We start from the raw sequence: 20,868 nt of genomic DNA, 5'->3' as shown, positions 1-20,868 counted from the left end.
CCACAATCCCCATTCAGGCCCTTTTTCTATTTATAAACTGTTCAGGGCCGGCTGTGGCCATTTGGTTTTAATTGGAAACTGTCTCTTTAAATTTTGAGGAGATATGTGCGCATGCGTGGTAAAACCCTCCAATGGTGGGTCTGGGTTGTCTGCTAGCTCAGGCACCCCTATAGTTACCAGAATGGAGGTGCTAAGATAAGATAGCAAGGGACCAACAAACAGATACTGAAAGAAAAGAACGTCCACACCTTTATCTCTGCGGTTCTGCCAGGCGTCTGTGGCCGCTCCGATCCTTCCCCTGCTTGGTCTCCCCCAAGATGGCGGCTCCTGGAGCAGCTGAGCGTCCCGGACTAGAAAGTAATGGATTTCTTGCTTCTGCCACGAATTCCCCAACTGTGAGCCTTCCAACCTTCTAAGTATTCCTTTATATGTGGTTCAGAGTACTGGGACCATCCCCTGAGCCTGCTTGGTCGGGTATTCTGTGTTGTTGCTGGTGGAGCTCTTTACTACACGCCCGCCCGATCTTCTATCTTGTTTGTTTCCACCACAATTATTTTAAACTCAACATTCTTCCCATGTTTTTTTCCTTAAGTAATGTGGAGTCCGTTCCAACTCATAGCGACCCTGTATAGGGTTTCCAGGAGCAGCTGGTGGGTGGGTTTGAACTGTCAACCTTGCAGTTAGTAGTCCAGTGCTTACCCTACAGCGCCATACCAGGACTCCACTCTTAACCATCAATGGAATGATTATTTATGTACATATAGTTAAAAAAAACGGCTGTTATTTTCAAATACACTTTGAGAAAAGAGAACTCACCTTGATTGGTTAAAGTCCTTAAAATTTTGCTCTAAGATTGATCAAACAAAGCTGGCATTCACAGGCTTTAGGGCCTAAGACCTGAACACGTCTCTGTGAGGGAGGAGCACAGTTCAGCTGCTAACACCTTCTGGAGCGTGGCACAGTGCTGGGAAAAGTTATTTCCTTTCATCATCTCTTCAGGGGTGGAGGACCTGCCTCTATAATGTGGAGTGCATCTGCCAAAGAACTGGTGTCTAGCAGCGGTTTACGAAATGATTTTGCAAAAATTTCGTTCTGAAAATGGTGCTCAGAAAACTCATCTTTCCCGTTGAAATTGTAACTTGCTCCCTGAGGGCACCTGCTGGCCCTGGACCTCACTGTGGTTCTGTGTATGTGGAGAACAGAGGGAACTGTCGCCCTGGGGACACAGCCTTGCAGAGGTCAGTGTGAAGCAGCTGAGGTCACCTGCAGCCAGGGTTTGTCCTAGCAGGAACTACCTCCAGTCACACAGGCATTTTATTGTTGGCTTGGGAATTGTGTTAAACTCTTATTGTTGTTAAGTGCTGTCTAGTCCATTGTGACTCATGTATAGGCTTTCCAAGGAACAACTGGTGGGTTTGAGCCCTGACCTTGTGATTCACAGTCTAGTGCTGGGAAACCCCTCAAACCCAGCACTCATGAGAAGCCTGTCTCCCAGGCACTGCCGACTATCTGTCTCTGCGGTTCACTCTCTGATAAGGCCTGTGGGGTCGGGGGAAGGAAGGAACTAGAAGTCGTCTATGTGGAAAACCACCTATGTTAGTGTCCCAAGACCTGTGGAACAAATCATCACAAAATGGTGGCTTGAAACCACAGAAATCGTGTTCTCTCTCAACTCTGGAAAGCAGCCCTGGTGGCATAGTGGGGTATGCACTGGACTGATAACCACAAGGTCATCGGTTTGAATCCACCTGCCACTCCCTGGAGGAAAGATGAGACTTTCTGCTTTCATAAAGATGGCCAGCCTTGGAAACCCTAGGTTACAGGGTCGTTATGAATTGGAACTGACAACCACCACCACAGATCTAGGGACCAGAAGTCTGAAATCAGCAGGCCCATCGTCCTGGTATGGTGCTGTAAGATCAGTACTGAACTTTGAACCACAAGGTTGGCAGTTCAAATCCTCCTGCTGCTCCTTGGAAACCCTATACAGGGTCGCTATGAGTCAGAACTGACTCCACAGCACTCAACAACAACATTAAGAGGTAATATGATTCCCAAGCCAACAATACAACGCATGTGTCATTGGAGATAGAACAAATCCTGGATGCTTCACACTGACCTCTGCAGGTCTGACTTGGGCAACAGAATGTAGCTGACAGTCCCCTCTGTCAATTAACTCCTTGGAAACAGGGTTGCTATGAGTTAGCACAACTCAACAGCACGTAACAATAGTCCCTTGAAAACTTCTAAGAAAGTACCCTTCCTTGCCTCACCCCCACCCCCGGTCTTCACACGGTCCTCTCCTGTGTGGCCTCTTTTATATGTAAGATTATCAGTCATACGTTGTTGATTTTAACTCATAGTGACCCCATATGACAGAGGAGAACTTCCTCGTAGGATTTTCTGTACTGTCCTGGTGTGGCGTTATAGGATAAGACTCAACCATAAGGTGGGATTGAACAACAATGTTGGTGGTTCAAACTTACCAGCCACTCCTTGGAAACCCTGTACAGAGTCCCTATGACTCAGAATTGACTCAACAACATTTAACAACAACAGTGTTTACAAGATCAATAGGTCCTTTTCCCACTGTGCTACTAGGTGTGTTTGAACCTCCAACCACCACGGTTCAGATATTGAACTAGGGCTCACCCTGTGCCCATGTGACCTTATGTTAACATCAACAAAGACCCTATTTCCATTCATAGGAATGGGGTTAAGACTTGAACATACCTTTTTGGGGAGCACAATTCAACCCCTGACGTCACCTTGAGTAGTTGTTGTTGTCAAGTGCTATCGAGCCAGCTGGTGGGTTTGAACTGCCAACCTTGTGGTTCACAGACCAGTGCTGATCCTACATAGCCACACCAGGATTCCAGAGTGTGCAGCAGTGCTGGGGAAAGCCATTTCTTTGATCATCTCTTCAGGGTGAAGGATCCAAGTTTTTGTAATGTGGAATATTGGTGCTAGACAACTGGTTTGTAGATGCTTATGAAACGCTTTTGCAAGGAAGGTAAGAAAGGAGGACTTGGACATGGCCCATGCTAGAAACAAGATCAACAAGGCTAGTCTGTTCATTTTTTTCTAGTCACGTTAATTTATTTTCTTCCCTTGGAACCAGACATTTAACATATGAAGGGATTTATTTTATTGATGTGTGTATATAATCTTTTTTTTGTTGGAATGTTTCTACCCATTTTTTAAATTGGATATTGGAATCTCTTTTCCTCCTGTAAGCCCCCTTGTGACAAGAATTATAGAATTTAAAGCAGTTGAACATTTTAAAGGAATGTCATGCGCACTTACTATGTTCTATCATCTTACAACTGTGTTGTTACAGGGAGACAAGGGTGCTGACTATCAAAGTTTGGGTCCGCTCCTTTGTTGTTGTTAAGTGCTTTTGAGTTGGTTCCAACTCATAGCGACCCCATAAGGGGTCCTTGAGGCTTTACATCTTCATGAGAGCAGGAAGCCTTATCTTTCTCCTGAGGAACAGTAGGCAGGCTCGAACCATGGACCTTGTGGTTCTCAGTCCAGTGCTTATCATATGCAACCACTGCACTTCCTTACACATGTATAAACTTAGAGTTTCCTCTGTAGTGGACCGAAAAGCCTTGTGCGTAAGTGGACATACTGACTTCGTTTAATACTCGCAGTAGCTGTGCAGGGGTTGAGGTGTATAACAGAGATAGATTATTGGTAGACAGCTGCATGTCTCATAAAACTGTAATAATTTGCTTCCTGAGCTATTTTAGTTTTTGTAGGTGGGGAGAAAGAATTGTTAGATGATGCGTTTTGATAAAGTGTCTGGGGAATTGGTGGGCATATGTATAAAGGCGCCATCAAGTTCATGCAGAAAGTAGAATTAAAACTTAGCAGTACTGACCTACGAGCTGGACCTGGCAAAATTCCAAGGTACTAACATCTCATGTTAGCGTAGTGGTTACGAATCGGGCTGCGAACCTTAAGGTCAGCGGTTCGAAACTACCAGCTGCTCCGCGGGAGAAAGATGAGGCATTCTACTCCCGTAAAGATTTACACCCTCGGAAACCCTGTACAGGGTCGCTATGGGTCGGAACCGACTCGACAGCACATAACAACAACAACAACAACATCTCATGGGAGTAAAATAAAATCTTTTCATCCTAGATACAAAATGATGAAGAACATGCATCCATTCATGACATGTCCAACCTATATCGTTGAGTTTGTACCATGCATTTGGCCTTGTTTTAGGCACTAGGCATATAGCTGTAAAGCTGCCCCACATAAAACAACGTTTTCGTGCACAGAGCGTGTTTTATTATTATTAAGCATAATTCCTATGAAAATCTAATCTCTGAGTTGGGACTGTGTGTCTCACTTCTAGTGGTGTTTGTATTCCATAGTTAGAACACTTTTATGCAAACGGTTTAATTGGTTTTTTGCCTCTTTTGTTTGATAATGGTTTTGAGCACCTACTAGATCTACTAGGCGCCCTTGTGGCTGAGTAGTGGGTGGTTACATGCTGGGCTGCTAACTACAAGGTCAGCAAGTCAAATCTGCCAGCTGCTTATGGGGAGAAAGATTTTGCTTTCTGCTCCCATACAGATTTACAGCCTCGAAGACCCCATATACAGAGTCGCTATGACGGCGCACACAGCAGCAGCACTGTGTGGTAGGACTTGTGGGGGATACTAAAATGCTGAAGACATGGTCCCTGCTTCTAAAGAGTTTACATTTCAGAGGAGATGGGAGGGAACAGCAAAAAGAGATGGAGGAGAAATCATACAGGAAAATAACAGATACAAGTAAATGTGCCTTAAACGGCTCAACTATAGTCTAAAAGAATTCAGGAGATGGGCCATTTTTAGGACAAGTGATTAAGGGATATTTCTTGGAAAGACACAGCAAGAGAAAAAAAAAAAAAAAAAAAGGGAGAGGCAAAATGAGCCCCGCAAACCAAAACCAAGCGTAAGTGGAGAAATGGGCAAGTCCTGCAGGAATCTGGGAGTGGACAGAGGAGGGCTCCTCCCAGGCTCATGAGCGGGCTTTGGAGTGGACTTTGACCTAAGGAAGGCCAGGGCTGTCTTTGATCTGAGTGTGTGGTGTGCTGGGGTCAGCTGGGTGTTATGAAAGGACCCACCTGAGTGTTCTGAGTGGGAGAAATTACAGAGAATAAGAGAAGTGAGTCTCCACTTCCCTATCTGTGAACTCGAATCTCTTTGAGAGGCTATTTAAGGGAGGGAAAGTCTATTTGCAAGAGGTTTTCAAACTCTGAGGAAACAAAACAACAAAAGTGCACTGCCATGAAGTCCATCCATTCTGACTCCGAGTGACCCTAGAGGGCAGTAGTTGAAGTATCCATAGGGTTTCTGAGGCTGTAAGTCTTTATTACTGAAGCAATTTGCTTTAGCATTCTCCTGCTGAGTGGCTGGTGGGTTTGAACCACCGACCTTAACGTTCATAGACCCTCGTTTAACCCACTGCATCTCCAGGGCTCGTTGAGAAAGCAGAAGGCTTCAAGAATGACAGGTGAAATTGACTCTCTTTTACTTTTTCTTGTAGAAGTCAAATGTCCTAGCCAGATGAGGACACTGTGTCAAAGGCTTACTACTAAATTCTTTTGAACTCTTCCCCTGTGGAAAATATCTTAAATTGTTTCATGACAATAAGCAAAAATATGATGTGACCAAGGGCCATAGCCTATTTTGGATAGCAATAGTCAGTCATCTTCTAAAGGTATTTGGAATCAAAATTGAAAGCAATTATTTATTAAAGCAGGTAACAAATCCGTAATGAACAACTTGCAAATGAAACAGTGGTTGTAATAGCGTAACGTAGTCTGTGATTCTCGGTAAAAGTCTTAACTTATCCGATGCCAAAATGGTTTGTGTACAAGTTACTTTAACATGGTTCACAAAGCAATTTTCACATTCATTAGCACATTTAATTTTCATATCAATGCTGGGAGTGAACATTTAATTAGATCCATTTTATGGATAGAAAATGAGAATTCAGGGCAGTGAAGTGCCTTGCCCAGTGCTGTATAGAAATGAGCGGAGTCAGGACTGGAAGGAAGCCACGTCTTCATCTTTCCAGCGTTTACCCCCATGCCAGGTGGTTGCTCCTGTGTCAAAGTGAGGGTTATTATAGCTGCTGGTGGTGTTTATTATAGGGCCGGGCTGACGCTCCCGCAGGAACGGAAGTCCATTTATGATGTTGAGTGTTACCATTAGTAATTTGAAGTTACACTTAATAACTTGGTGACTCAACACACGTTGACTGGGTGAATGCTTAGAAGGGAGATAAAGTTCCTTGTAGAACTTCTAGAGGGCATATTGACCTACAGCCTTCTTTTGGAATTATTGGTCCGTGCATGCAGTAATAATCAGCCCTCGACTTTGTGTCTCGCTTTGTGCCTCACTGAGTCCTTCTAACAAAGAATTGCTGCTCTGAGGGGGAAGGATGTGGCAGTCAGCTTCCTTACAGGGCAATTCTCCACTGTCTTAGAGGGCTGCTGTGAATCAGAACCAAGTAGACGGCAATGGTGTGATACAAATAGACTTGCAATGCAACTCTGAGCGATGAAGATATTTAACAAAGCATTCGAGGGCTGCTACTGCCAATATTTTACAACCTTCGGAACTACACACGGATCCTTGTTTATAAATCACATGAGGGTGACCATGAGCATTATATTTTGGGACTCAAATGTGTTTTTTTAAAAAGCTTTTTATTGTGTTTGAGTGAAAGTTACAGACAAGATCATCAGTCTTTACATTAAGCAAATCATACACTTTGTTTCATCTCAATGATTACAGTGCCCTCCCTGTAAGAATAGTGATCCTACTTCTTCCCTGTGGCCCGCTTCCCACTTACATGTTATATTTCACAAATGAACAAAGCAAAAATATTTGATGTCCACAGACAAAACAAAAAGTAAATATTCATTTCAGTGTCCACAGGGCACATTCTGCAATCTAGCCTCCTGCCTGCAGGTACACAGCCTTTCTCAGTCCCTGGGCCTCGAGCCTGCAGCTGCTCTGTCTCTCCATGCCAATGCCTCTGCCACCATCTCTGCTGTTGCCACTTTCCTAGGTTGGATCTCACACTCCACTTGCTGCTCTTCCTTCTTGATGGTCCTGGGACCATCTATTCCTGCAATGAAAGCTTGACCTCCTCACCCCCTTTTAGTTACGTGATTTCTAATTTCAGTTTTGACAATCATGATTAATCCTACTGACAGTTGAATCATAGAATACTGTCAGCATCATCTTCTATACACTTTGACCAGTTCCATCTGGAGAAGAGGAAAACTATTCAGTGGGGATTCCACATTAACCCCCTCATTCTGACACTAAGCACACTCATGAAAGCTTGTAAACCAGCCACTTTGTGCCTTTATCTTTGCGACCACAGTTTTTAATAGCCAATGCCTATTTTGCTCTTATCAACCCAATCCACTGAGGAGACAAGCATGTTCCTCGATAGGAAGAATCTTCTATTCCAGTTGGAATTTTGAGCAACTAAATCCATAAACAACAGCTGAGTTCATCAAGTTGTAGCAGTTTACACATGTTCACTGTGTCAGACATCTTTATCTTCACCTGGTTGGGTCTGGTCAGCTCAGCACTAGTCATCCAAGCTAGATCATTGAGTACCAGTTGCAAGTTTGGGAGTTCACACACACCTCCCTGCACTTCAGTCCAGCTGGCCCCTTCACTCTCAGCCCTAGCCCCCATGGGCTAGGTCAGTGCCCATGGGCTCAGGAGTTCACACAACTTCCTAAACTTCAGACCAGCCAGCCCTTCCTCTTGTCTCTTTCATCTTAAGTTCAATGGATGTCAATGGAACATGTCCAAACTCAGCCTGTGTCTTCATTGCTGCATTTCCCTCACTTCCACTCACAAGTAGACCCAGGTGGTCACTAGAGAGCAAACTCGACTGCTCATGGGTTCCCTTTAACTTTCAGTCCTAGAATGGGCTTTTCCCTGATGGGTTGGCTTTTCTTGCCTTGATGCCTCCAAAGCAAACAACTCCCATGCTGTTTTCCATCTTGATACCTGCCACATGCCACAACAGACTTGGACAAAACACTTGGTTTGATTTTTAACCATTTTTGAACAGTTAAGTATGCCCTCAGAGGATAAAGTGTGGTAACCACTGGAAAGCCTCAGCAAACCTGCAGACTGCAGCCCTTGCCACAGAGGAGGTCTAAAAATACTTTGGCCTGGGAAGGACTCTCACCAGATGACCAGTTTGAAGGGGATGCTGCCTTTTTTCTTTTTGGAAATTCTGTTTGACACATGGGTGGTGGAAAAGCAGGATCGCAAGTGGTTAAGACAGGTGTAGTCCTCAGTATATGAGATAAGCACAGGCTTACTTGTGCTTATGTTTACTTACTAATCTGTAATGAAGTTTCACATGAGTGTCTTTCTTTTTTAAAGTTTTTATTGTGAATTGAGTGATAGTTTACATGGGAGAGCATCAGTTTTACATTCATCATTTCATTGCAATGATTACAATGTCCTCTGTGCATCATCATTCAACAATGTTTGCTTCTATTCCTTTTGGTATTTTGTTTTTTGGGGTTTTTTGTTTTTTTTTTTAACACAAAAACACTCAGGGATATATATTTGTTTAAACAACAACAAAAAAGGGGTGGGGCACATTTTGCAAGGCTGCCACCTGGCCACCATCACACAGCCTTTCTCTTTGCATGAGTCTAGAGTCCCCACCTGCTCCCTCTCTCCATGTCCCCGTCACTGCCTCCTTTTCTGGTGTTGCTGCTTCTCTGGATAGGGTCCCACATTCCACTTGTGTTCTTCTCCCTTGATGGTCCTAGGATCCTGTGTTTCTGGACTGTAAGATTACTTCCACCCTTTTGTTACAAAACTTCTACCTTTACAGTTATAATAATCACAGTTAGGCACGATAATAATTACTCATTATTGAATCATAAGAATCTTATTCCCATCTCCCTGCACCAGACCCATCTAGACAAGATGAAAACTATTCAGTGGGGACTCTGCCTTCCCCCACACACTCTGAAACTAAACTCTTGAAAACTTGTAAGCCAGTCACTTTATGCCTTTATCACCCCCTCATTTTAGGTAGCCATTGTCTAAGTTGCCCGTCCCTATCTACCTTGTATACAGAGGGAATGAAGACTCCTTCCCTCTCAGTTGGTATTTTGAGCTATCACATGGGTTTCATCACATCTAATCCTGGGATAAAGCATTGGCCTGTGAGGTTGGTTTGATTGAACCTGTGGTTCAAAGTCATCAGCCACTACTTGGAAACCGTATACGGGGTTGCTATGAGTTGCAACCGACTTGATGGCACTTAACAACAATAAGCTTATCTTGCTTAGCAGTTACTCTGTCCCTGTCAGAGATTATAAATTTGGGAAGCGGCTTTGATTCTGTAGGGAGATGCCGTGGATTCAGAGATGATGCCAGCCAGACCTAGAAGCAGAATCTTCATGTAGTAAAAACATATGAAATTGTTCACAACCAATTACTAAGTAAGTCCATGCTCACCTTGCTTATTGGGTAATCAATACTGGGCTAAGGCCATGTTATTGTTTTAACCACTGGTTTATAGAAGAGGAAGCTGGAACAGATGTTGGCTGAAGGTCATGTAGTTGAATGTGGAGTTGAGATTTCAAACCTGGTGCCCTGGCCCACGGTCTCTGTGCTGACCCTTCACACAATGCTACCTCACCCCGGTCAGGCTGACCCTTTGCTCCAATGGCCTCTTTTTTTTTTTTTTAATTGTAGCAATATATATTTTGTGGTTTCAGCCATTTTTGACTGTTCAATCCAGCCATACCAAGCACATTCCCCACAATGCACAATGATCATTACTGTCCATTTCCCAATCTTTTTCTTTCTTTCTCCTTTCCCTTAATTTTTCTCCCCTTAAATTTATGGGAAAGTTCCCAATGGCTTGTCCTAGCTAGAAAACAAATATACATCTTTCCCTTCCTCTTTTTTCCTTCCTTTTCTTTTAAATTGCCTTTCCTTTTTGATTACCATGTGTCTACACTCTGTTGTTGACGAATGCTGTGGAGTCAGTTGTGACTCATAGGGACGCTGTAAACTGCTGACCTTGCAGTTCGCAGCCAGTGCTGATGTGAGGGTCCCCTATTCCCCACACCCTCTCCAGCATTTGTTTTCTGGGATGTTGGTATTAATGTTGGAGTAAGGTGATGAGTGTTCTGATTTACATTTCTCTAACAGCTAGTGATCATGAGCCTTTATTTAGATGTTTGTTGACTGCCTGAATGTCGTCTTCTTTGGTGAGGTGTCTGTTCATGTCCTCTGGCCCTTTTTTAATTGAATTTTTTTGTCTTGTTATTGAAGTGTAAAAGTGCTTTATAACTTCAGACAGTAATCTCTTATCTGATGTGTCATTGCTAATTTTTTTTATTCCCAGTGTGTGGGTTCTCATTTTACTTTGCTGGTGAAACCTTTTGATGCACATAAATGTCAAATGTTTAGGAGGTCCCAGTCATCTAGCTTGTCTTCTAGTGTTTGTGTGTGTTTCAGTTGTTTGATACTTTATTATTGACAGGGCTGAGGAGACTGGCTTATTCAAACACTTCAGAACAAATCAGCAGATCTCATTTGAAACTCCAAGTCAGATGAAGCCCCCACCCCTCAAACTCCTTTCCCAGCTGAGCCTCCCTCACTAGCCCTTCTATATTTACAAAGGCAAATGTATTTACAAAATGCAAATAGAATCAGAATCCTCACAACAAATCCTGCTGGTTTCGTTGTTGAAGTTCAACATTCTTGTTTACACAAGAAAGTTCTCTGGAAGGCTTGGCTTCACACTCAGGATCCAGCCTTCCCTAACCTCCTGGAGCTTGGCACAGAGCTATAGCTGTGTATGTTTCTACCACGGATGCTACTTTTGGTTTGCACAATCCTTGCCCAAGTACAGGTTCCCCCAGCTATCTGAAAGAGTTTCAGTAAAACTTTTCTTAAGCTGAAATGGTGTAAAGTGAAGAAACAGTTAACATTAATTTATATGGGGGACATTTTTGAGCATTCATAGACCCACAAAACTACCAGATCATAAATGTAAAATAACATACATAAAACTTACAATGATGTTAACATACAATGTTCACAGATACTGTTCATAAGCGATACGCTGAATGTAGTTCCCGTGGAAGGAGCTTGGTGAAGCCAATCTCCAAGGTCTGGGGCTTTAACAACTGACCACAAAACAAACTCTGAAAGCTACTTTCGCATTCCACCTGTTTTCCTAAAAGCATTCTCCTTCCAGTTTCTTTCCATTAACAACAACAGGCAGTACTGTAGATCTTCTGTAAAATCGAAATGACTGTAAAGCAGTGATTTTGAAAAGGAGGGAAACACAGGAACTGATAACACATCACAGACATTTGTAAGGCACTTTGATTATTGTCCACAAGCACGTACTACCACGTCTGAGTGCTACCTAGAATGTTGTTGTTGTTAAGTGTCTTTGAGTTAGTTCTGACTCATAGTGACCCTGTACAGGGTGAGGAACAACTAGTGAGTTTGAACTGCCGACCTTGCGGTTCAAACCAGATGCTATATATGCCTTTATATGCGCTCTGGGTTAATCTAGCACCAGACTGTAAAAAGCGTTTGAACTGCAAGGTGGGTACTTTAAGCTCACCAGCTGCTCCTCAGAAACCCTTTACAGGATTGCTATGGGTGGGAATTGACTTGATGGCACTTAACAACAACATGTGCTAGTATATGACCCTTTCAAAGTCTCATAATAAAAGTAACAGTTACCAGCAGCAGATTAAAAGGTGTGCATATAGCCAGGGTTGGAATGAAAAGCTGATAGAAAGTTACCTCAGTACCCGGCTCAGGGCAGCCCTAAGGGACAGAACTGAACTTCCATAGGTTTCAAGGCTGGAATGGGGCCTCAGGGTTAGCACTGGACTGCTTGGCGGTAAAAACTGCAAAGCCAGCGGTTGAAAACCAGCAAGGACTCCTCGGAAACCCTGTATCTGGTCTCTCTGATTTGGAACCAACTCACCACACTTAACAGCATTTACAGAAACAGGTTTGTGGCATCCTTCTCCCATGGGGTGGCTGGTGGGTCAAAACTGCTGATCTTTTGAGTGTTGTTGTCAAGTACCGTTGAGTCGGTTCCGACCCATAACGACCCTGTATAGGGTTTCCAAGGAGTGACTGGCGAGCCTGAACAGCCAACCTCGCAGTTCAGATGAACTGAACAGCCAACCTCGCAGTTCAGATGAACAACCTCGCAGTCTGGTGCATTAGCTCACAGCACCACACCAAGACTCCAGCTAGGGCTCCTGGACTGAGAGAGAGAGAGTCCTTCCATGCAGTTGAAGCTTAGACTTGAGGGGCCTGTGGCTCTGGTCACTTTCTTTTCCTTTATTTCAGCTTCTAGTATAACTGCCATCAATTCCTGGGGTTCCTGCGACTTAAAAGTATATCTCTGTGTGTGTGTGCATCTTCGTGTGTGTCCCCCTGTGTGTGTCTTCATGTGTGTCCCCTGTGTGTGTCTTCATGTGTGTCCCCCTGTGTGTGTCTTCATGTGTGTCCCCTTGTGTGTCTTCATGTGTGTCCCCTGTGTGTGTGTCTTCATGTGTGTCCCATGTGTGTGTGTGTTCATGTGTGTCCCCTGTGTGTCTGTTTGGGTCCATTTTGTTCTTTTTGTGACTCAGAAGTGATTAGGTTTAGTGCTCACCCTGCTTACGGCTGAGCGAATTGACAAACGAACCCCTTATTTCCAAACTGGATCACGCTCATTGGTGGAGCTGCTTTTACTTTGATACACATTTTGGAGAGACACACTTTAGTCTTCAGTAAGATCAATCATCCCCTAAAGTTTCTTCCTGTCACTTTGTAGTTTCTCTATGCTTACGTAATCATGGGGTCTATTTTCTGTCATTATATATAAATTATATATAAACTAGCATTTTCTAATACATATAAATGAAATTATATACTGTGATATATATGCTGTTGTAGTTGGTAAATGCTACTGAGCCAGTTCTGACCCCTAGCGACCCTGTTTAGGGTTTCTGAGGAGCAGCTGGTGGGTTTGAACCGCCGACCTTGAGGTTATCCCTACGTGCCCATCCTTTATTTCATGCCTGACACACGGAACAACGGACCTGGAGGGGACTCCTTTAACCTTGCTGTTCCCCCTGTTGAGTGCTCTGAGCTGATTCAGACTCGTGGCAGCACCATGGAGACGTTTACTCCATTCTATACAGTAACTGAACCAAAAAGAAATGGCCATTGTTCACCCATTTCAAGAGGTTGCATGTGATCAGGAGCTCATGGTTCTGAAGGAAGACGTCCACGCTGCACGTGGTTTCCGAGGCTGTAAGTTTTTACAGGAGCAGAAAGCCTCATCTTTTTCCCCCAGGATGGCTGGTAGTTTTGAACTGCTGACCTTGACGTTAACAGCCCCACTCGTAACCACTACGCTCCCAGAGCTCCTTATAAGATGGATGAACCTCTTAAAATTTGCATTCCTGGGTAAAAGACCCCTCGTCTGTAATCTCTGTGGTTCATCCAGTATTTGTTTTCCAAATACAGTAAGTCCAACCAATGCTAATAGACACCCAGCAATACGGATGTTCCCATTTCTACGGGAGCTCTTAAGTCTTCAGTAACCAGAACGTCATTTCCAGTTGGGACGGATTCCAAGCAAGCATACTGATCCGCACTTTCTAAGGGGCTATAAATGACATTACTTTTTGCTTCTTACAGAAAATCTAGTCTCACAGTTACATTGTCAGCTTTGTGAAAAAAAAAAAAAAAAAAATCATTCTGCAGCAACACAGCTGCCTGCCTTTGTTTCTGTCTCTGACGTCCTCCCCTCAGCGCCGTGATCTACGCAGCAGAAATGGATTTCTGAGCGGTTTGACTTTGCTTCTCAGCAGTTCAGCCTTGGAGAGATTCTCCCATCTTTGGCGTGTCCCACTTCTTTGATAGTCACGGTTTCTGTACTCAGGAAGAACAACCGAGCTTTAATGAACAAACTACTAATCATGTTGTTTAAGAAGCTGTATGTTGTACCAGTAAACTGTTGACCTTATTTTTTTTTTTTCCCTCTTTCCACAGAACTATTTTTACCCAAAATACTTAGGTAAGTTCAAATGACTACTTTGTTCAGTTGATTTAAAGTATGTGTTTCATGAATTGGTCAAAATTCCGTTACCAAATTATTCCTGGGTGAACGATAGCTTTAATTGTAGTGACTGTGGGGCTAGTTAAGCATTGTGATCTTTAAAACCTGTGATCTTTAAAACCATAAGGTACAAATCAGACACAGGTTTTAAAGATCACAATGCTTAACCAGCCTGCATGTGTAAGTCTCTTGTCTGCTCTGATTTCAAACCTAATTTATTGTTTATCAATGTGATTGATTTAGCCCGCTGCTTCTCAAACTTCTTAGGACTTTTCGCACTTTTGAAATGATCGAGGACCCCAAAGGATGTTAGTTGATGTGTTGTTGTTAAGTGTCGTCGAGTCCTTTCCAGCTCATCGTGAGCCCCATAGGATTTCTGAAGTGCTGATTTTTTAATGTTCCTAGTTTTCATTTGTACTATGGCAAACATCAATCAATCCAACCTTTGTTAATGGAGATTGTGTTAATTGTGTTTGCTTTATTAAAAAAGTCTTTTTATTTTTCACTTAATTTGAAAAATCTTGTGCAAAAGAATGCACAAGCAAACATTCTAGTAACCATCAAAGCACTGACGCCATTTGGTGCCATGTAGTCTTTGGATTGGAGTTCTTGTGTGGGGCTGTCAGATAAACTACTGGACCTCAATGTCAGTTTGAACCACAAGGTCGACGGTTCAAACCCACCAGCTGCTCCTCAGAAACCCTATACAGGGTTGCTGTGAGTCCACACTTAACAACAAGTCTCTGGAACAGACTGCTCCTTGCTGGTTAGAGAACAAGAGAGAAAACGAGTTCCTGGCTGTTTCAAAGGGTTAATGTTCTAGAGAGTCTAGCCCACCCAGGTGCATCTTGGGAAAAAGCCTGACTATCTATTTCAGGAAAATCAGCTACTGGAAACCCTGCGCAGCGCAGTTCTGGTCTGACGCACATGGGTCTACTCAATGGCACCTGGTTTGTTGTGTTATCATGAAAATAGTTTTGACCTTGTTGACTGAAAGAGGGGCCTGGGCTACGCTTGTTTGCTGTGAAGTGCCGGCAAGTCGGTTCCTATTCATAGCAAATCCTGTATAGGGTTTCCGAGGAGCGGCTGGTGAATTGGAACCACCTACCTTGAGGTTCAAACTGACCTTGTGATCGAGTGCTTATCCTGAAGAACCACCCTAGGACTCTGGGCTGTACTAGGAACCACTGGTGGCGCTGTGGGGTAATGCGCTGGACCACAAGGTTGAGTTGAACCTCAAGGTCAGGGGTTCACACTCACCAGTCTTTTCTTGGCAACCCTGTACAGGGTTGTTCTGAGTTAGAACTGACTGAATGTCACTTAACAACAACAACAATTAACTTAAAAGTTCTTTGGATGCATCTTATATATATAATAATAGCAATATGTTTCTGACGTTTTTTGTTTTTAAGTTTGTAAAGTGCATTTTGACAAATTTTCTGTTGCCTTAGGGCCCTCTCAGAGGTACCTTGTCTGAGTCCAAACTCTGGCAACAAGCAAAATGTATCAGTAACTGGCTCTGAAAAGTGCAAGAGATACCTGCTTCATGTAGGGGAGAGGTGTTGGTTACTGTGTCTACCCTCCATGTGGCCCAGTTTCTTTGGATATATAGGGGAGGGGGTCTTGATGGCAAAAGGCGGGGGTTGTTCTGTTGCATGTAACTAATGTTGGCCTGTGTGTGGATATGCCGCAGTAACCTACTAAAGTCCACACATGAAGTGGCTCACCATCTAGTCTATACAATTTCAAATTGTACATCATCCCTGAGTGCACATGTTCAAAACCCCAAGCCGTCCTTTCCCAGGAATCCACGTAGAACTCCATTGTCAGACTGTTTCCAGGATACCAGATAACTTGGAGGAAACGTTCTCCAAAACAGATTCGCTTGTTTTTAAAAAGTTTTTTTTATTGTGGATTGAGTGAAAGTTTACAGGGCACATCATGTTTTACATCCAACAAATCATATACCTTGTTTCATTACAATGATTATAATCTCCTCCATGTACCATCAGTGAACAGATTCGCTTTTGAATTAAGGGCACAGTTTCCAGGAAACAGTGACAAAACTCAATGAATAGCCTCAGTGATTTTTCTGTGCACTAAGAGGAGGAATCCTTTTGAGAAGCTGTAGATGCTATGCGGTAACATATATATGGTAGTTTTTCCGTTTTGGTTGAGGTATTTTCCTGTTTGTCGTTGAGAAAACCTTCTGTATTCAGAACAGTTAAATGATTAAACCCAGAGGACTCTATAGTATCCCGTGTGGATAGTCAAATTGGACAGAACATTCTGAAACGCTAGTTCTAACGTCTGTTCTGTCTGTTGACAAATGATAAATGATGACACCGTCCATTTCTCTCTTTCAGAGTGCATTAATAAATATGGATCTCCATATACCAAAAACCCAAAGTTTCGTATGTGTGTTCAAGGTAAGTCTGTCTCCTTTCGTCTTATTTTCTAAATTGAACTCTCTATTGTGACTTGGGTGACAGTGGATGGAGCAGATCAGTTTTCCAGTAAACCAGTCATGCACATTTGCTTTGTGTCATTGGTTGCAGTTCCCACACTGTTAACGCGCCATTATTCCCCTTCCTCTCTGTTTCCTGGTTCTGTTCTTCCTTCTTTACTCATTAACCCTTTGGGACTTTGATGGTTGGTTATTCTAAGGATTACATATCTCCCTAGTGTTTTTGTTCCCTTTGTGGTTAAAGTGCCTTGATGGTTCCTGGGCAAGCAACTTGTTTTCCCCATCTCTTTTAATCAGACCCATCTAGACAAGATTGAAAACTATTCAGTGGGATTCTGCCTTCCCCCTGAAACTAAAATTCCCCTTGAAAACATGTAAGCCAGCCACTTTGTGCCTTTATAGCCTTACGAATTGGGCTGTGAACTGCAAGGTCAGCAGTTCGAAACTACTAGCTGTTCCGTGGGAGAAAGGTGAGGCTTTCTGCTTCCATAAAGATTTACAGCCTCGGAAACCCTGTACAGGGTCTCTCTGAGTTGAAACTAACTCCATGGCACAAAACAACAGCTATTGTCTTGGATTGGCACCGTCAACAAACCTGAGCTAAATGGATCACAGGAATAATATTTTAAAGCAGATTTATATGTTTTTCATTCGTTATAAAGTAGTCATCTGTGGGGCTCCTGGGGCAGCTGCAGGTCTTTGCTTCTTTGTTATTGTGAACATCAAGGTAGTGGTCTTAAAGAGATCATTTCTTAATTTTCTAATGTGGTACCTTGAATTTACTTGATGTGGTTTTCCTATTGGGAGTTATCTTAATTCTCATCAAGTGATTGGCTGTGACCATGCAAATAAGGTAGACAGGACTCTAAAGCTGTGATTGGTTGGTTTGCTCTCCAGTTAGGTTTATAAGGAGCCACCTCAGAAGTAGAGACAGACAGAGAACCATCAAGAAGGAAAAGCATGAGTGGAGCACGAGACAATAATAGACAACAGCAGAGATAGAAGAGGTCCCAGCTCTAGGCCTATAGACTGGGGAAAGTTGGGCAGAGGCCAAGGGGCCACAGGACTGAGAGGCCCAGGACAAGAGTGAGATTTGCCTGTAGTACGGCAGACAGGAGGCGTCCCTGACTGGAGAACTGCTGTGTCCTCAGTTGGTTTTGATCCTGAATTGTACCCTGTTCATTTCCCCTAATAAATCCCACAATTGTGAGTATTTTTGAGTTCTATGTGGCTATTGCAGTGGATTATCGAACCCTGATGTGAAGCAGAGTGTGGTGGGAGGGATGGTTGGTGTCAGACTAGGGTAAAGAAGGTTGTGGGGTGGAAACATGTCTGACCTCTGCTTCATAGGAATCGGCCTTGAGCAGATTTTGATTCTGATTCTCTTTCCCTCTTGTGAAGCCAGAGGAAGTCAGACATGACTCCCACATGGATTTAGCAACTAATGAGTCCAAATGTAGCTCAAGCACTGGCCTCCACCTGAGCCCAAAGGCCCACCTAGCCATTCATAGAGGCAACAACGTCAAGAACTGACTGTGGAGTCCTGGACGAACCAAACCCTGACAGGGACAGTGGTACTGAATACATTCTTGTTAGCTCCTTAAGACAGCCCCAAGCACAGGAGATATGCAATATGCAGATGATACAACCTTGCTTGCTGAAAGTGAAGAAAACTTAAATACTTACTGCAGTATAGATCGCATCTCAATGTAAAGAAAACAAAAATCCTCACCAGTGGACCAATAAACAACATTCATATCAAAGGAGAAAAGATTGAAATTGTCAACAGCTTTAAAGTGTTGAAGAGCAAAGATGTCAGCTTGAGGACTAAGGTGCGCCTGACCCAAGCCATGGTATTTTCAATAACCTCATATGCATGCGAAAGCTGGACAGTGAATAAGGAAGATCGTAGAAGAATTGATATTTTGAGGTACAGTGTTGGAGGAGAGTAATAAAAGCTACATGGGCTGCCAAAAGAACCAACAGATCTGTGTTGGAAGAAGTGCAGCCAGAGTGCTCCTTAGAGGCCAAGATGGCCAAACTTCATCTCTCATACTTTGGACATATTGTCAGGAGGGACCAGTCACTGGAGAAGGATAACATGTTTGGTAAGGTGGAGGGTCAGAGAAAAAGAGGAAGACCCCCAACAAGATGGACACAAGCATAGCAACAATTGTGAGGTTGGCCCAGGACTGGGCAGTGTTTCGTTCTGCTGTTCACAGGGTCGCTATGGGTCAGTACCAACTCGATGACACCTAACAACAACAACAACAACAAAGCACCGGGGAGCCAGGCCTGTGCCATCACTGGGATGGGCGGCAGATTGGATTGTTGGGATCCACAGGAATTTTCTTGGCTGATGTTTGGAAGTAGATCTCTGAGCCTTTCTTCATAGTATATCGTAGTCTACCTCAACAATTTTTCTCTTTTCTTAATATCTATGAGCCAATCACCTCAGTTTTTGTTTCCTTCATTTCACATGAACATTTTTAACATTTCGAAGCAAAACAAAACATTCTTCTTGTCGCATCTGTATTTGATATGAAGGGAAGTGTTTGACGTTGGTTTTTCGGGCGTGGATTTTCTCAGTTCCTTTGCTTTCTCGGGTTTACTTTGACAGAGCAGCTTTCACGCCTGCAGTGAGTGAGTGCAGTGGTTGCTAAATCTCCCCCCCCTCCCCAGGTCTATCATGGGGGGCAACATCTTTGCCTTCTTCACCTTGGTCAGCACCAACAAAGGGCTCTGTATTATAATATGTTGTCCCAGTTATAACTTGTCATTACCCTGAGATTTGGGGGTGGGGGTGGGTGCAAAAATAACCAAGAAAGGCATTCTTTTGGCAGTCAGCAAATGGTTCACATTCCATTCCAGAGGCAACACACCAGTTCCTTCCTCCCTTTCCTTGAACACAGCCTCTTGCTGAGGCCAAGATAAATCCTTTATCTCCTAAACAGCTCTCAGCCTGGAGGCCCCATGTCTGGGCACAGATCAGCCATTCAACTCAGAAATCTTTCTGCCAAAGAGGGAGGCCACTCGGGGGTGTGCCAAGAAGATGGCTCATTCACTGTGTGGCCCATGGGGCCTTGCGAAGGTTCTATGTCCTGAATGTGTCAACTTTTTCCCCATCACTTTTGCTGAGCACCTGCTGGGTGTCAGACAGGCTTCTTGATATGTTCTAGATATATAATATGTTCCTTCCACCTTCATTTGAGCCCACACAAAGGGGAGTACGGAAATGAAAGGAGTGCTGGGTGAGCCCTTTTAGGGGTTGATGCTGTAAAGTTCATGAAAATTTTGTTGCTTTGCAAATCTACTCTCCGCCCTGGTAGAAGTTTGTGTCTGGCCTTCAGCCTGCCTCCAAGATTTTTCAAGAGACAGAGTGTAGACACTCAAGACGACATCATGATGAAGCTCAGCAGTTCTTTATGAGCAAACTTACTAAACAATGTGAAACCTTTAACCAAATGTTACCCATGAAAATACACACCATCTTTGAAACTTCCAGTGCACAGCGGGGTTCGGCTGGGGTCATTTTTGCTGAGAGGGGGTTGTGGGGGCGGGTGGTCATGGTAATAACCTGTGTTCCTATACTGCTGCTTCTGGTACCAGTGGGTTGGGGAATCTTGGGGAAAGTCACTGCTCTCCTGATTTTCAGCTTTCCTGTCTGTTTGATAAAAGGGTAGACTGAGTCCTGGTGTGGTGCTGTGGGTTAATGTGCCAAACTGCAAAGCCGTTTGAACTGCAAGGTCAGCGGTTCAAGTTCACTAGCTGCTCCTTGGAAACCCTATACAGGGTCACTATGTGTCAGAATCGACTCGACGGCACTTGACAACAACAACAACAACGACTCATAGGAGCCCTGGTGTGGTGCTGTGGGCTAATGCACCAGACTGCAGAGCCATTTGAACTGCAAGGTCAGTGGTTCAAACTCACCAGCTGCTCCTTGGAAACCCTATACAGGGTCACTATGGATCAGAATCAACTCGACGGCACTTAACAACAACAAAGACTCATAGGGTCGCTGTGAGTCGGTACTGACTCAATGGCACCTAACAACAATAACAAAGAATCCCTCCTCTGTGTCTTCATCCTGAGATCAGGAGTCCTTTCGCTTCATTTCTCTAATGCTGCTTATGGATGCGACTTTACCCTTCCAGGCCCTTCTGTAACCAAGTACTTCATGCTCCCAAAGTGCCCTGTGGACACAGACGACGCCAGAGGTCAGGCAACATGAA

General features: G+C 43.7%; 1 protein-coding gene across 1 annotated transcript in view; it reads left to right on the top strand.

The window, feature by feature from the left end:
- GAS6 (growth arrest-specific 6) overlaps positions 1-20,868 on the top strand; it is an 86,078-nt gene that overhangs the window by 22,893 nt on the left and 42,317 nt on the right. The window contains exons 3-4 of the mRNA XM_006851553.1: positions 14,100-14,124; positions 16,533-16,595. Coding sequence (XP_006851616.1) covers positions 16,583-16,595 — 13 coding nt within the window. The 5' untranslated portion in view covers positions 14,100-14,124; positions 16,533-16,582. The remainder of the gene's footprint in view (positions 1-14,099; positions 14,125-16,532; positions 16,596-20,868) is intronic.

This window comes from Chrysochloris asiatica, unplaced genomic scaffold (assembly GCF_000296735.1).
Source record: "Chrysochloris asiatica unplaced genomic scaffold, ChrAsi1.0 scaffold00029, whole genome shotgun sequence".
In the NCBI taxonomy this organism is placed as follows: domain Eukaryota; kingdom Metazoa; phylum Chordata; class Mammalia; order Afrosoricida; family Chrysochloridae; genus Chrysochloris; species Chrysochloris asiatica.
Note: the sequence above shows the minus strand (reverse complement) of the source record. Positions and strands in the feature narration are given on the sequence as shown.